We start from the raw sequence: 12232 nt of genomic DNA, 5'->3' as shown, positions 1-12232 counted from the left end.
AAGATCAAAAGGATACAGGGGAAATCTTATATTTCCTGCATTCATATTCAGGCGCTGTCAAAGCTCTTGTAGTGACAGACCGGCCATTTGTGATTGTCCAACGATTAGTCGGTGCGTATAAATTGGTTCAGATATCCACAATTACCTTAAAAAAAGTATAATGATTGTTTTGTCTCTCTCTCTTTCTCCCCTTCCTCTTCTTTCTTCTTTTCTGTCTTCCTCCTTCTTTCCCCTCGGGGTGCCTTGGTTTTTTCTGGTGGATGTGGTTCTCCCCCACCCGAGTGCGTATTTGGCTTGCTTTTAGCATTTAGTGTTTTCTCTTGATAAGAGGGGCCTCCCCCCTCTCCATCAAAAAAAAATATATAAGTAACATGGTTACTTGTTCATTTCAAACTTAAGAAGTAAAGTACAACTTATCCTGCACAGTATACAAATCAATTCAGTATAGAAATGTGATCACAATATATCTCAGATTAAAAATGACAAAGGAACCACCTCTCTCTGTCTCTCTGTCTCTCTCTTCAGTAATCATACTGATTCAAGAATGTATGCTTTTCTGTCCACAACCCACACTCCAAAAATGCTTCTGTTATTTACATTGGATTTTCCTTCATGCTATCACATGTGATGTACTTCCAAGGAATCTCAATTATCTGAAACATCAAACATACACACTAATACTACATATTATTCCAATTTGATCAGATAAAAACCAAACTAACCCAGTAAATCCCACACAGAGTATAAGATGTACGTTAGACGTATTGTTTTGGTCTATGCATCTAAATACAAACAAACTGTTTTTCTGCAGCATCCAAAGTCACTAAAACTGATCATACTCCTACTTTTCAAAGAAAACTTTCTCATCTTTGTTTTGGTCATAATTGACCATTTCCATTCTTTCAATTCCCTTTTCTTTTCTCAAACCAAAACTCAACCATCTTCTTCTTGTTCATTACTGACCATTTCCCTTTTCCTTTTTTGAGAAAAACCCAAGAAATCACACTAAAGGACACAAAACTTTCGCTGTTCGCAGACGGTGCACCGCTTGTTATTCAGGGGTCATAAGATTCGAACTCGTGATCTTTGAGTTCTTCCAAGAAACCTGTTTGGATTAAGCTGAGTTGGGTAATCCCTACGTGGACTTAAATTTCCTTTTTTCTTAACATCCAAGTTAAGAGAACTTTGTTTTTTCTTTATTTGTGATGATTTTGACTGATCATAAGAAAGAGGAGAATGAGAGGGTAACTTCCTAAAGTAGTGGGTCAGCTTCTGATGATGGGTGTATTTCAATACCTATTCTTAAATGTTAAAAATCCCATATTGATGTTTGCATAACGTAGCAACTACATGTAATCTGATCCAGCAAATCAAATCATGAAAGTATTCATCTTTAATTCTTTAACTTTTAAATCTTTTTGTAGCTTTTGCCTTATGATCATATGAAGATTGAATGAAGAAGATGAAGGATACCAAGAAATCTTTCAAAAGTTTATCTCAAACAATCCATTCTCTCCTGGGATTCAAGAACGAAACTACTTCTACCTGGGCTAATACCGTGTGTGACATTATCAAAAGCTTGCCATCAACGGCCGATTATGAGAATGATTGTGATGATTCAGTCAATGACCATGATCACGATGATGATCTTGATGCTTTTCTAATATCAAAGATACATGGTAAAGTCTTTCGATCAATCTGTGTTTTCATATATAGAAGTTAGAAGAAAAAGAACTTACCTTGGTGTTCCGTAATCATCTTTCTGAATCTAAATTTGTTTTCTTGATTGCCGACAGGTGAACTTGCCACATTGAATGAGGAGATTTCTGAATTGAGTGCACAGAGAAGACAAGTTCTTAATGAGTTTCTACAGCTGAAAGGTACTCAAATCTGATGAACTGCTTTAGATGATGGAGATGATAGAGATAGGTACTAGATATAAGGGTAAATCCAAAGTGCATGAAAATGTAATGTATTTTTATCTGATTCCTATTAAATGAAATTTACTTCTCAAAACCTTCATTTTGGTACCTCAAAGGTGATATGGTAAACATTTAGGGGCTGTTTGGTTGGTTCCTCGTTAAGGGCATGTTCTTTTGGAAGGGTGTCCCAGGCTATACTCGGACCAATTCCGGTAAATTGTGACTGCAATAAATCAACTCTGATAAACTTAGTGTCCACAATCGTTTTGTACGCCTTGAATTGAACCCTGGCAGATGAGATATTCCACCACATCTCCCCGGACCTCAACCACTAAGCCATAACCCTTTTGGTTTAAAGAGCCTCTTTGTAAGCAGCTTAATGGACTCACAGCTTATTCGGTCAACTATACATAACTGTTTGGTAATGGTTTATTGATATAAAGAGTAGCATTTAGTAAGCTTCCAGGGGGAGCTTTATGCAGAAAGCTTAGTTTTTTTCCGAGTCTGCCGTTCCCAACTAAAGACACACTCTTTCCATCTATGAAAAAATCCTTCCAATGAAAAACCTTCCTAATCTATACAGACATATTAATCCATGTAGACAACTTTATCCATACATTAATGGAAAATCAACCAAACAACACCTAAGTCCTGTATGGATAAAGCTGTACATGTGGATTAATCGGTTGATATGAGGTTTTTGTTTGGCAGAGTTTTTTCATAGATGGAAGGAGCGTGGCTTTTAATTGGGAAAGGCAGGTTTGGAAAAAACTTGGCTTGCTGCATAGAGCCCGCCCCTAAAAGCTTACTGAATAAGCCACTTTCTATACTACCAAACACTATTATGTAGCTGACTGAATAAGCTATAAGTCCTATTAAGCTCATTAAGTTGCTAATAAACTGACCCTAAGTCCCATGTACGCTACACAAAATAGGAATCTGACCAAGGTATGTTAAGTTTTCATGCAATCTCGTATGTAAACATGGTACCTAAACGTTCGAAATGCCACATCTAAAGTACCAAAATGAAGGTTTTGAAAGTACGTTACTCAAAACAAGGAATCAAGCCAAAGTACGTTGCTTTTTCATGCACTTTGCCCTAAATATAATGCTCTTACCTTTTTTTTGATATTTCAGGAAACATTCGTGTATTTTGTCGCATTAGACCCACCATAGATGGTGAGAAATTTAGCCGTCTAAAACCTGTTGTACCCGTAGATTCAAATGGTGTTCTCCTTAACTTTGCTGAGAAAAAGACAAAATTATACAACTTTGACACGGTTTTTCACCCTGCTTCATCACAAGGTGCTTTCCATTTCTGTGATTTCACCCTTCTATCCACACTTTACATATCTAATTGATGAATCTATCATGATCTTAAACTGTTAGATGAAGTATTTTTGGAAATTGAACCCGTTATCAAATCTGCATTGGATGGATACAATGTTTGCATACTGGCATATGGGCAAACAGGAACCGGCAAAACTTTCACCATGGTAACATCTTGACATAGCTATAGAAGATGCATATGGGTTGAGTTTCGTTGAGAATGAAAGTTATGATGAGAAGGGTAAGAAGGGATCTCCACTCTTAGATCAATCCTAACCGAAGAGAACTACTAGATCAACACTAATGAGATATGATAGATCAGTTCTCTTCTAAAGCGCAATTCATGGGTTCTTTGGGGATTAAAAGAGATCAAGGGTCCAAATCCCTTCTTATACTTCTCACTTTAACTTCTATTCTCACATGATCCTTCATCAGATGCATATTGTATTATTTGCTCAAACAAGTTTAAACCGGTAGATTTATAGGAAGGAACCCCAGATTGTCCAGGGGTAGTGCCCCGCACTATGGAGGAATTATTCAAGCAAGCAGCGGATGGCAACCATACATACCTATTTAGTTTCAGCATGCTTGAAATTTACCTTGGTCATCTCAAAGATTTGCTCATACCTCAGGCAAGAAAATCAACTGATCCTATGCCACCTTGGTGAGTTCAAAGCATACGATATGTGAGAGAGGTTCAGGGAAAACCCCCAAAAAAACGAAAAACTGAGGAACATCCTAATAACTGTATGGTATGCACATGTGCATACAAGTAATTGAAGATGTTTCCTGGTTTCTATGCATGTGTGCATGTTATGAACATTTGCATACCGGAAAAATTACTTACAAATTACTTGTATGCGCATGTGCATACCGTGCAGATGAATGGTTACTAGGGTGCTCCTCAGTTTTCCATTTTTGCGGTTTTCCCCTGAACCTGACCCTACAATATGTGGGAACATATAAATTCATTATGGTACCTCAGATGTGACATCTTAAACATTTAGGTACATGGTTTACATATTGAGAATGTATGAAAATGCACATTGCTTTGGTTTGATTCCTATTTCGTATTAACTACTGTAGTCTAAATGTTTTTTTTTGAGATATCATTTCCGGGGTACCAAAATTAAGGTTTTGAAAGTATGTAATGCAAATTAGGAATCATACCAAAATACGTTGCATTTTCCTGCAATTTGCCCTTATTTTTATAGCTAGTGTCAAGACAGACGTAAAGACACATACACGAGTTCCATTGATCTCAGTTGTGAATTTTTTTTTGACGATGTGGAATTCAAATTCAGTTGCAGACATTGACAATTTCTTAAATTGAAAACTTCTTACTTGCAGTCTTTCCATCCAAACAGATCCGAATGGTGGGATTGTGATAGACAATCTTGTATCGATCCAAGTCAGCAACTTTAATCATGCAATTAGCCTTTATAGGCTAGGAAGCCAACTCAGATCGACCGCTTCAACAAATTCCAATAAAGCTTCTAGTAGATCTCACTGGTAACCACTTTTCCTGAAATAAGAACATGAGGGAGGTTCAGGAGAAACCCCCCAAAAAATGGACAACTGAGGAACACCCTAATAACCTTTCATCTGTACGGTATACACATGTGCATACAAGTAATTGAAGATGTTTCCTAGTTTCTACACGTGTGCATGTTATGCACATGTGTATACCGGAAAAATTACCCACAGTTACTTGTATGCATATGAGCATATTATACAGATGAACGGTTACTATGGTCTTCCTCAGTTTTTCATTTTTTACGGTTTTCCCTGAACCTTACCCTAAGAGCATGAATTTCATAATTAAGCTTGATAAGCTGAAAGCATGATCTAATTAACCAAAATCTGGTCTATAAGGTTTCTGAGTGAGTATAACTTCAAGAGTCTGAATTTCTTAAAACTCTTCCCCTTGCAGCATGATACGCATATCAATGACTTGTTCTGATGCCACTGCGAGGAGAAAGATTACGAATAAAATTTGGATGGTTGATCTGGGAGGAAGTGAGCGTGTCCTTAAAACCAAGGCATGGGGAAGAAGATTTGAAGAAGGAAAAGCTATCAACCTCTCACTTTCTGCCCTTGGCGATGTCATCAACGCCCTCCAAAGGAAAAATAGCCACATACCTTACAGGTAATGGAACATGAAAGAATTTTCAAATGTTGACCTTTATAACAAAGTGAAGCTCCATTGCGTCACATTATAGTTTTGCATGTCTTCTTGTTTTCTGCATTCATCCAAAGAACCACAAGGCACTTTGAGGGGCTGTGTGGTTGGTTTTTCATTAAGTCCTGTATGGATAAAGCTGTTGTGTGAATTAATTTGTCTGTATAAATTGTAAAGGTTTTTGTTTGGGAGGGTTTTTCATAGATAGAAGGAGCGTGTTTTCTAATTGGGAGGGCAGCTTTGGAGAAAACTTGGCTTTCTGATACTGATTAAGCCACTTTCTATATCATTTACCAAACAGTTACGTATAGCTGACCGAATAAGCTGTGAGTCCCATTAAGCTGCTAACAAACAGGCCCTCTGCCAACATCAAATGCATAAAGCAACACTTTCCTTGGATACATGCATACCTAAGACCTGCTCAAAGTTTTAAATGGTAGTCCAAGCTCTAAAAACTTGCAGCAGCATCTGAATTCAGCCATTCCAAGTGAAGTATTCTTGTGTTTCAGGAACAGCAAGCTGACACAAGTGCTTAAAGATTCATTAGGTAATCATATTCAACCTAGCCAACCATTTTTCATATCTATCTTATGTATATTGATTGCATAATGTTCAAGAAATCTTTACTTACCACACTTGATAGCTTTTACCCTCTTTGCAGTTTAGTTGTTTGAACAAGATAGTTCAACAATCTTTACTTCCGACACTTGATAGCATAACGTTCAAAACACTCAGAGAGAATATGATAAAAGGGTTTCGACTTTTGGGTTGTTTCAAAAGGTGCTGAGCTGCAATTGCTCATCTCCTTTTATCATCTTTGCCAACATCTGCAAGTTGAGCAATCTGCAAAATCCACTGTGTTTTTCTGGTGCCCTGCTGATATGTAGACCAGTTTTGGACATGATTTGGTTTGGAGATCACTCATGAATGTCTCCTTGAAGAGCCTCCATACCTCCACATTTTCTTTTGATGGTTTCGATTCTGACGGGACGATCAGACCCGTCAGTCGCAAACAACTGGCCTAATTTTGAAAGATTTTGATGAGGGTTTCTGCTGAGGTTTTGATCCACCCTGGCAGGATTTAAACAATAAGCGATCAAGAATCGGTTTTGTTACAACAAATATTAATTACTTTGATCAACAAAGCGAACTCAAATTGATCAGTCTAGTTCGAGAAATTAATATCCATGAGGGGCTGCTGCGACCAAACCTGAATCAAACCAAACCTTTTTTAGCATTCTAAACTTAAGTGTTTCTTCATGTTGTTCATTTCAGGAGAGGATTCCAAAACACTGATGCTTGTTCATGTCAGTCCCAAAGAAGAAGATTTATGCGAGACAGTATGTTCTCTAAATTTTGCACTACGGTTGAGAAGCATTCACTTAGGGAAGACCGAAGCGAATGTGAGTTCATCAAATCGTAAAACGTCACTGTATCCTTACTTCAATTGCATAATTATGTGCAACACTGAGCACCAAACTGAAACAGGAAGCAAGAGCAATGAGGGAAGGAGCAATGACTAACCTGCAACGGGAAATGCAAAAGATCGAAGACATCCGTGACAAACTTAGGAAAGAAGTCAAGAAGTTGAATCAGAAATTGGAATCTCTAACAAAGACATCATCAGGTTCAAATGCTAAACTGGATGGGTTTCTATTGTCGTTGAACGTCTCGCAACCAAATGCAGATGAAATTTCTGCAATGCCACCAAAATCGAAGATGCCAAGTTTTATGAAGCCCACAATCTGCAGTACACGAAAATCAGGAACGGGTCATCAAACTTCATATAAGAAAGACATTAAACCTGCAAGAAGAAAAAAATTACCATTGTCTCGTGCAGAATCTGTGAGTTTTCCTATAAAGGGCATGACAGAAAGCTACTCGGGGAGCAGTATCTCGAGAGCAAGCTGCTTGACAGGTCTGAATGAGATAAATTTGGCAGATAATGACACAGAATACAGCCAAGATATGTCGCAATGTAGCTTCAGAACAGGCATAGGAAAACAAAGAAGTTCATCCAAGAATTCAACTGATCGATCTGTCCACTCAAGTCTCAGCGAGGATGCAGAATTCAGTTCCACAAGTGTATCAGACTCTAACCACTTGCTTTACTTACAAGAGCATAAAACAAATAGTAGCAGTCATGCTCACCAGAATAAGCGGGTTCTCTCTATCCCAACTCCTGTAAAGAAAAGTAAAGCCACGGAAAAGATGAGAAAGGGAAAATTAACTGGCAGGGAAATGACTGATTATAAGTTCACAAAGACAGTATCAGAAAAGCCAAGAAGTTTATTGCGAGCAGATGTAAGATTTGCAGGTAAAGCATCCAGATCTGACTACAACTCGTCAATCCCATCAACTGGCAGTACAAAATTAAGTACGGGTGTGGATGATTCATCTATCGAAGGTGACATCCATTATCAGATTATGCCATGCGATTCCATTAGTGACACATCTCATCAGGATGATTATGTTAATGGAGTCGATGGGACGGTTATATCACAAGTGTTCACACATGAAAAAGGGTATTCAGATGCCTATAAGTTGAAAGATGAATTACCTACCAATGTTTCTACATCAGATGCTGATAGCAGTGCCATTGGCCTTGCGCAAGTTTCTGAAGTTTCCTTTTCAAGATCAGAACTGAAATCACCTTCAGAAAAGGTTCCTACCGGCATGGGTGGAAACCATGAAGAACAATGTACCCATTCTCAATACTCAGTGCCTGGAAAGAAATCTTGGCTTTATGAAGTGAGAACTCCAAAATTTTCTGCTATTGACAATTTCGTTCCCAAGGATTTGACCAAGCTCTCGTCCCAAACACACGCAAATGCACAAACCAGAGGTAAAAGATTCTCCAATCAATTAATGTCTTTCTTTGTGGCTCAATCACATGCTGACCATTTCCTATTTTTCAGCATAAAGCATGTTCTATAACTAACTTGACTCTGAAAAAGAAGACAGCAGGAACAAGTGAAAACCATATGATTCCTGACTACATGAAATCAGTATGCCAACCATCTAACGTTCTTTAATTATCCATCTTGGCAGGGTTCTCAGATCTCCTAAAAGAAAATATTCTGATATTGTACAGCATTGTTCTTCTAGGATTGGGATTTGAAAGCTTGGGTTTTGAGCATGACTTCTTCCAAGCTTTAAAGAGTTAAAGCTTTCAAAATGTTGATAAGCTACATGTATTAGACTTTTTACATTAGTTGTGTGAAATTGTTGTCTACCACAAGTGGGACAGGACAGAAATGAGTCCCGTCTATGAACTAGATGTTTATATCCAGTATATTTATATCCTGTCGAGTTAAATTCTAGTATCAATAAACTGGTGTAGCAGCCAAGTGTCACGTGGATGTCAGTCTATGGGTGCTAAAAGGCGTTCATGTGATGGAAGCATCAGCTTATGGGATGATATTTTACAATATTATGCTACAGATTATAGCTGGAACTACCTTTTGAAGGAAGATTCATGACATTCAGCTTTTGTATAATGTAAATATATGGCAGATGTTGTACAGCGATAATATTAATAATATATTTTGTTTTTCTACATAGCTACACGCTGCAGATTCAGATTCACATGATATGTATAAATAGATATTTGCTATTGTCATGTATATGCATGCATATGTACATGGATACTACTTTTTAGCATATATTACAGAAAGTCAAGGCGTAAGGATAACATAACTGTCTGATCAAGAAACATGATGTTGAATTCCATAACGTAGTAGATAGAATACCAACTTCAACTTGTAACAAATGGCTTTAGGATGATGGTGCCGAATCTAACCTGTGCAAATGCCTTCTAACACTTATCATAAAATACATGCTTATCGAATGTTGATCAGCGAACACCTATCCTATCGTGTATATATAGTTTCGTAACATAAACACAAATTTCTATCAGCCACATAATAGAACAACCTCCGAAACCAATCTTGTATCACCCAGAATGCCAAGAGAATTGATCTGACCCCTTGCATGATTCTTTTGGTGGAAAAGTATATCCGACTGCTTTTAGACAAGATCACACTGAATAGAAATATCGTCAAGCAGGTTCCAACTTTCAATATACATGTACCCTACCACCTCCATTATTCTACTTAACTGGGACAAAACTTCAAATATTCTCTCAGATTGAGGATGTGATCTGTTTCCAGAAATAAACTCATGAACTCTACTATTCAATTCAATGCAACTCACACCAGACATCTTCTTCACACCAATATCCCTCATGACTTTCCTAGTCAACCCAGCTTCATTCCACTGGCCTGCAGCAGCATACATATTCGTAAGAAGGGAAAGGTTTCCACTATTATGTGGCTCCAACATGATCAGATGTTGCAAAGCTCTTTCTCCAAGCTCAACATTTCCATAAATTCTAGATGCTGCAAGAAGAGATCCCCAAATAGCTGCATTTGGTTCAAAAGGCATCAAGTTCAGAAGTTCTTGTGCCTCCCATAGGCATCCAGCCCGTCCTAGTAGATCAATCATGCAACCATAATGTTCGACCCTTGGTTGAAGCCCATACCTTGGAAGCAAGTTGTTGAAATGCCAATGACCCAATTCCACCAACCCACCATGGCCACAGGCAGAAAGAACCGCTATGAGTGTAACATCATTTGGCTTAACATGAGTTCTTTCCATTCTAGAAAACATATCAAGAGCTTCTTTTCCAAAACCATGCAAGGCCAATCCAGCAATGGCAGTTGTCCATGATATAACACATCTATCGTTCATGCTTTCAAAAACCTCCATTGCCTTATTTATGTTCCCTGATTTCGCATACATGTCAATAAGTGCATTGTTAAGAGGTATGCTTTTTCGTAAATTATGTTGATCTATGTAGCCATGAATCCATTCACCAAGCTCTAATGCACCCAACTGGGCACAAGCCGAAAGTGCAGCCAACATTGCAACCTCATCAGGGTGCACACCATCTATTTGCATTCTTCTAAAAAAAGCAACCGCTTCAGAGGGCTTGTTCACCTGAGCATATCCGGCAATCAAAGCTGTCCAAGATATCACATTTCTCTCAGGCATAATCTCAAATAAGGCACACGCTGTCTCAATCTCACCAACCTTACAATACCCAGAAACCATTGCATTCCAAGCCGCCAGGTCTCTAACGAGCATTTCATCGAACACCTTCTTAGCATCACAAACATACCCACTACATGAATACATCCGAACTAACGCCACTCCTACATGAACATCACTATCCAACCCAACACTAATTGCTTGACAATGAACACCTCTTCCCAAACTCAAACCACCCTTACCCAAACGAATCACAGCCTTCAACAAAAGAGGAAACGAAAAAGAATCAGGTCTCAACCCAATAACTCGAGCTTCATTGTAAACAAAGACGGCGTCTTTGACACGAGAATTACTCAAAAGAGCCTTGATCATGGTGTTGTAAAGGTATATGTTCTTGCACGTCTTATGAGAAAACACCGAAATTGCATGGTCCAAGAGACCCGTGATAGAGCAAGTGTCGATGAACCGACTGAGAAGGAGATTATCTTGATCAAGACCTCGAGTAAACATGAACCCATGAGTCTGATATACGTGATTGCCATTGGAGCAGTGGTCCAACAAGGAATAGAGGATATCTTGTGTTACTGTCGCTATGTATGGGGGTTTATGCTTCACGAGTAATGGGTTCAAAGGTGATTTAATTCGCGAAAGCATCCGAGAAAAATGGAGGGAAGTTTTCGTTCGTCTTTTATCGCCGTTAATCCTTCGACTGTTTATAGGAGCTCCGATTGAACGTATAATGTAAATAGTATTTTCCTTCTTCTTTTAACAAATGAATTTATATTTAATAAAAATTAATATTAGTTATTAAATATCATAAAAATATTATAAACACACTCCGTACCACTGTTCAATAATTTAAAAATTAGACAACAGTAATCTATATATATATCTATTTATAAAACAGAAACATACAATGTTGACGTGACATCTCTACATATCATTATTCAATATTCATACCTTTCTTTTTTCTCAATTTTTCCCTTTTATTTTAGGTTTTATATTTAATGTAAAGTTTTTACTATTCATTTTCTACTGTTACAATTCCTTCTCTTCTACATCTCTTTATCTTAAACTTCTTTGTTATTCTCCATCTTTTGATCCCGATAAGAAATTATGGATTGACAGTATAGCTGGCGGTATGTCTCTCTCTATCTTTCTATGCATCTATAGAAAGATATTAAACAATAATTATGGGTCTTTTACTTCCATTTTTTCGATCTCTCTATCTACTCTGTTGTATATGATTATAAGCAAACTAAAGGAGATTAGAGAAACCATATAAAGAGGAACATAAAAAGTCTATGACAAAGTCAGTTGCTGGAGTGTTAACTTCATCTTTGAAGTTCCGAGAAAACCAATTAAATTCCCCAATATCTCCAAACCAATTAGATGTCTCAATATCCCCATGAGATTGGATACAAAAAAACGTGGAATTGTATGTTTTCATTTTGAATTGCTACCTTAATTTTCCACAAAATATGGACTTTGAAGTCGATCTAGATATCTTGGATTGACAATTTTGTTATTTTTATTTTAAAGATTACAGATTGTTTTTGTAAACAATTAATTATTTATCTTCTATTACATTTTTAGGACTCGGGATATTCATAGAAGAAGAAAAAATGATAATTTCTCAATCTTTAAGCTAAAACATAATTTGATAATTTCCTACTATAATCACGTTCCATGTCACAATTTTATTGGATATTTCATTATAGAATGTAATATTCAGCTTTACATCTAA

The 12232-nt window shown here is 37.4% G+C and overlaps 2 protein-coding genes across 4 annotated transcripts; one reads left to right on the top strand and one right to left on the bottom strand.

The window, feature by feature from the left end:
* Positions 1–1248: 1248 nt before the first annotated feature.
* On the top strand, positions 1249–8956 carry LOC112520703 (kinesin-like protein KIN-14T). 3 transcript variants are annotated; one of them, XM_025129178.1, is made up of 12 exons: positions 1249–1352; positions 1425–1679; positions 1797–1880; positions 3060–3227; positions 3312–3418; positions 3737–3915; positions 4602–4763; positions 5185–5400; positions 5943–5980; positions 6709–6836; positions 6922–8278; positions 8485–8956. In XM_025129178.1, exons 2-12 carry the CDS (start codon positions 1454–1456, stop codon positions 8598–8600), a joined length of 2781 nt encoding a protein of 926 aa, XP_024984946.1. In that variant the 5' UTR covers positions 1249–1352; positions 1425–1453; the 3' UTR covers positions 8601–8956. The 3 variants fall into 3 exon arrangements, with proteins under 3 accessions (XP_024984946.1, XP_024984947.1, XP_024984948.1); XM_025129179.1 differs by lacking the exon at positions 8485–8956 and adding an exon at positions 8352–8475 and having other exon boundaries at positions 1249–1679; XM_025129180.1 differs by lacking the exons at positions 3060–3227; positions 3312–3418; positions 3737–3915 and having other exon boundaries at positions 1249–1679; positions 4619–4763.
* A 207-nt stretch (positions 8957–9163) lies between these two features.
* On the bottom strand, positions 9164–11139 carry LOC112520905 (pentatricopeptide repeat-containing protein At5g56310). The gene has a single exon (XM_025129530.1). It carries the CDS (start codon positions 11137–11139, stop codon positions 9463–9465), a length of 1677 nt encoding a protein of 558 aa, XP_024985298.1. The 3' UTR covers positions 9164–9462.
* Between the last annotated feature and the right edge of the window lie 1093 nt (positions 11140–12232).

This window comes from Cynara cardunculus (genome assembly GCF_001531365.2).
Source record: "Cynara cardunculus var. scolymus isolate 2C chromosome LG 11, CcrdV1, whole genome shotgun sequence".
Classification (NCBI taxonomy): domain Eukaryota; kingdom Viridiplantae; phylum Streptophyta; class Magnoliopsida; order Asterales; family Asteraceae; genus Cynara; species Cynara cardunculus.
This window is presented reverse-complemented; position numbering and strand designations above follow the sequence as displayed.

Coding starts and splice junctions, on each gene's coding strand:
- LOC112520703 (XM_025129178.1), top strand. CDS start 1,454: ATGAAGAAGATGAAGGATACCAAGAAATCTTTCAAAAGTTTATCTCAA. Junction 1,680..1,796: donor TCTAATATCAAAGATACATG/GTAAAGTCTTTC, acceptor GATTGCCGACAG/GTGAACTTGCCACATTGAAT. Junction 4,764..5,184: donor GCTTCTAGTAGATCTCACTG/GTAACCACTTTT, acceptor TTCCCCTTGCAG/CATGATACGCATATCAATGA.
- LOC112520905 (XM_025129530.1), bottom strand. CDS start 11,139: ATGCTTTCGCGAATTAAATCACCTTTGAACCCATTACTCGTGAAGCAT.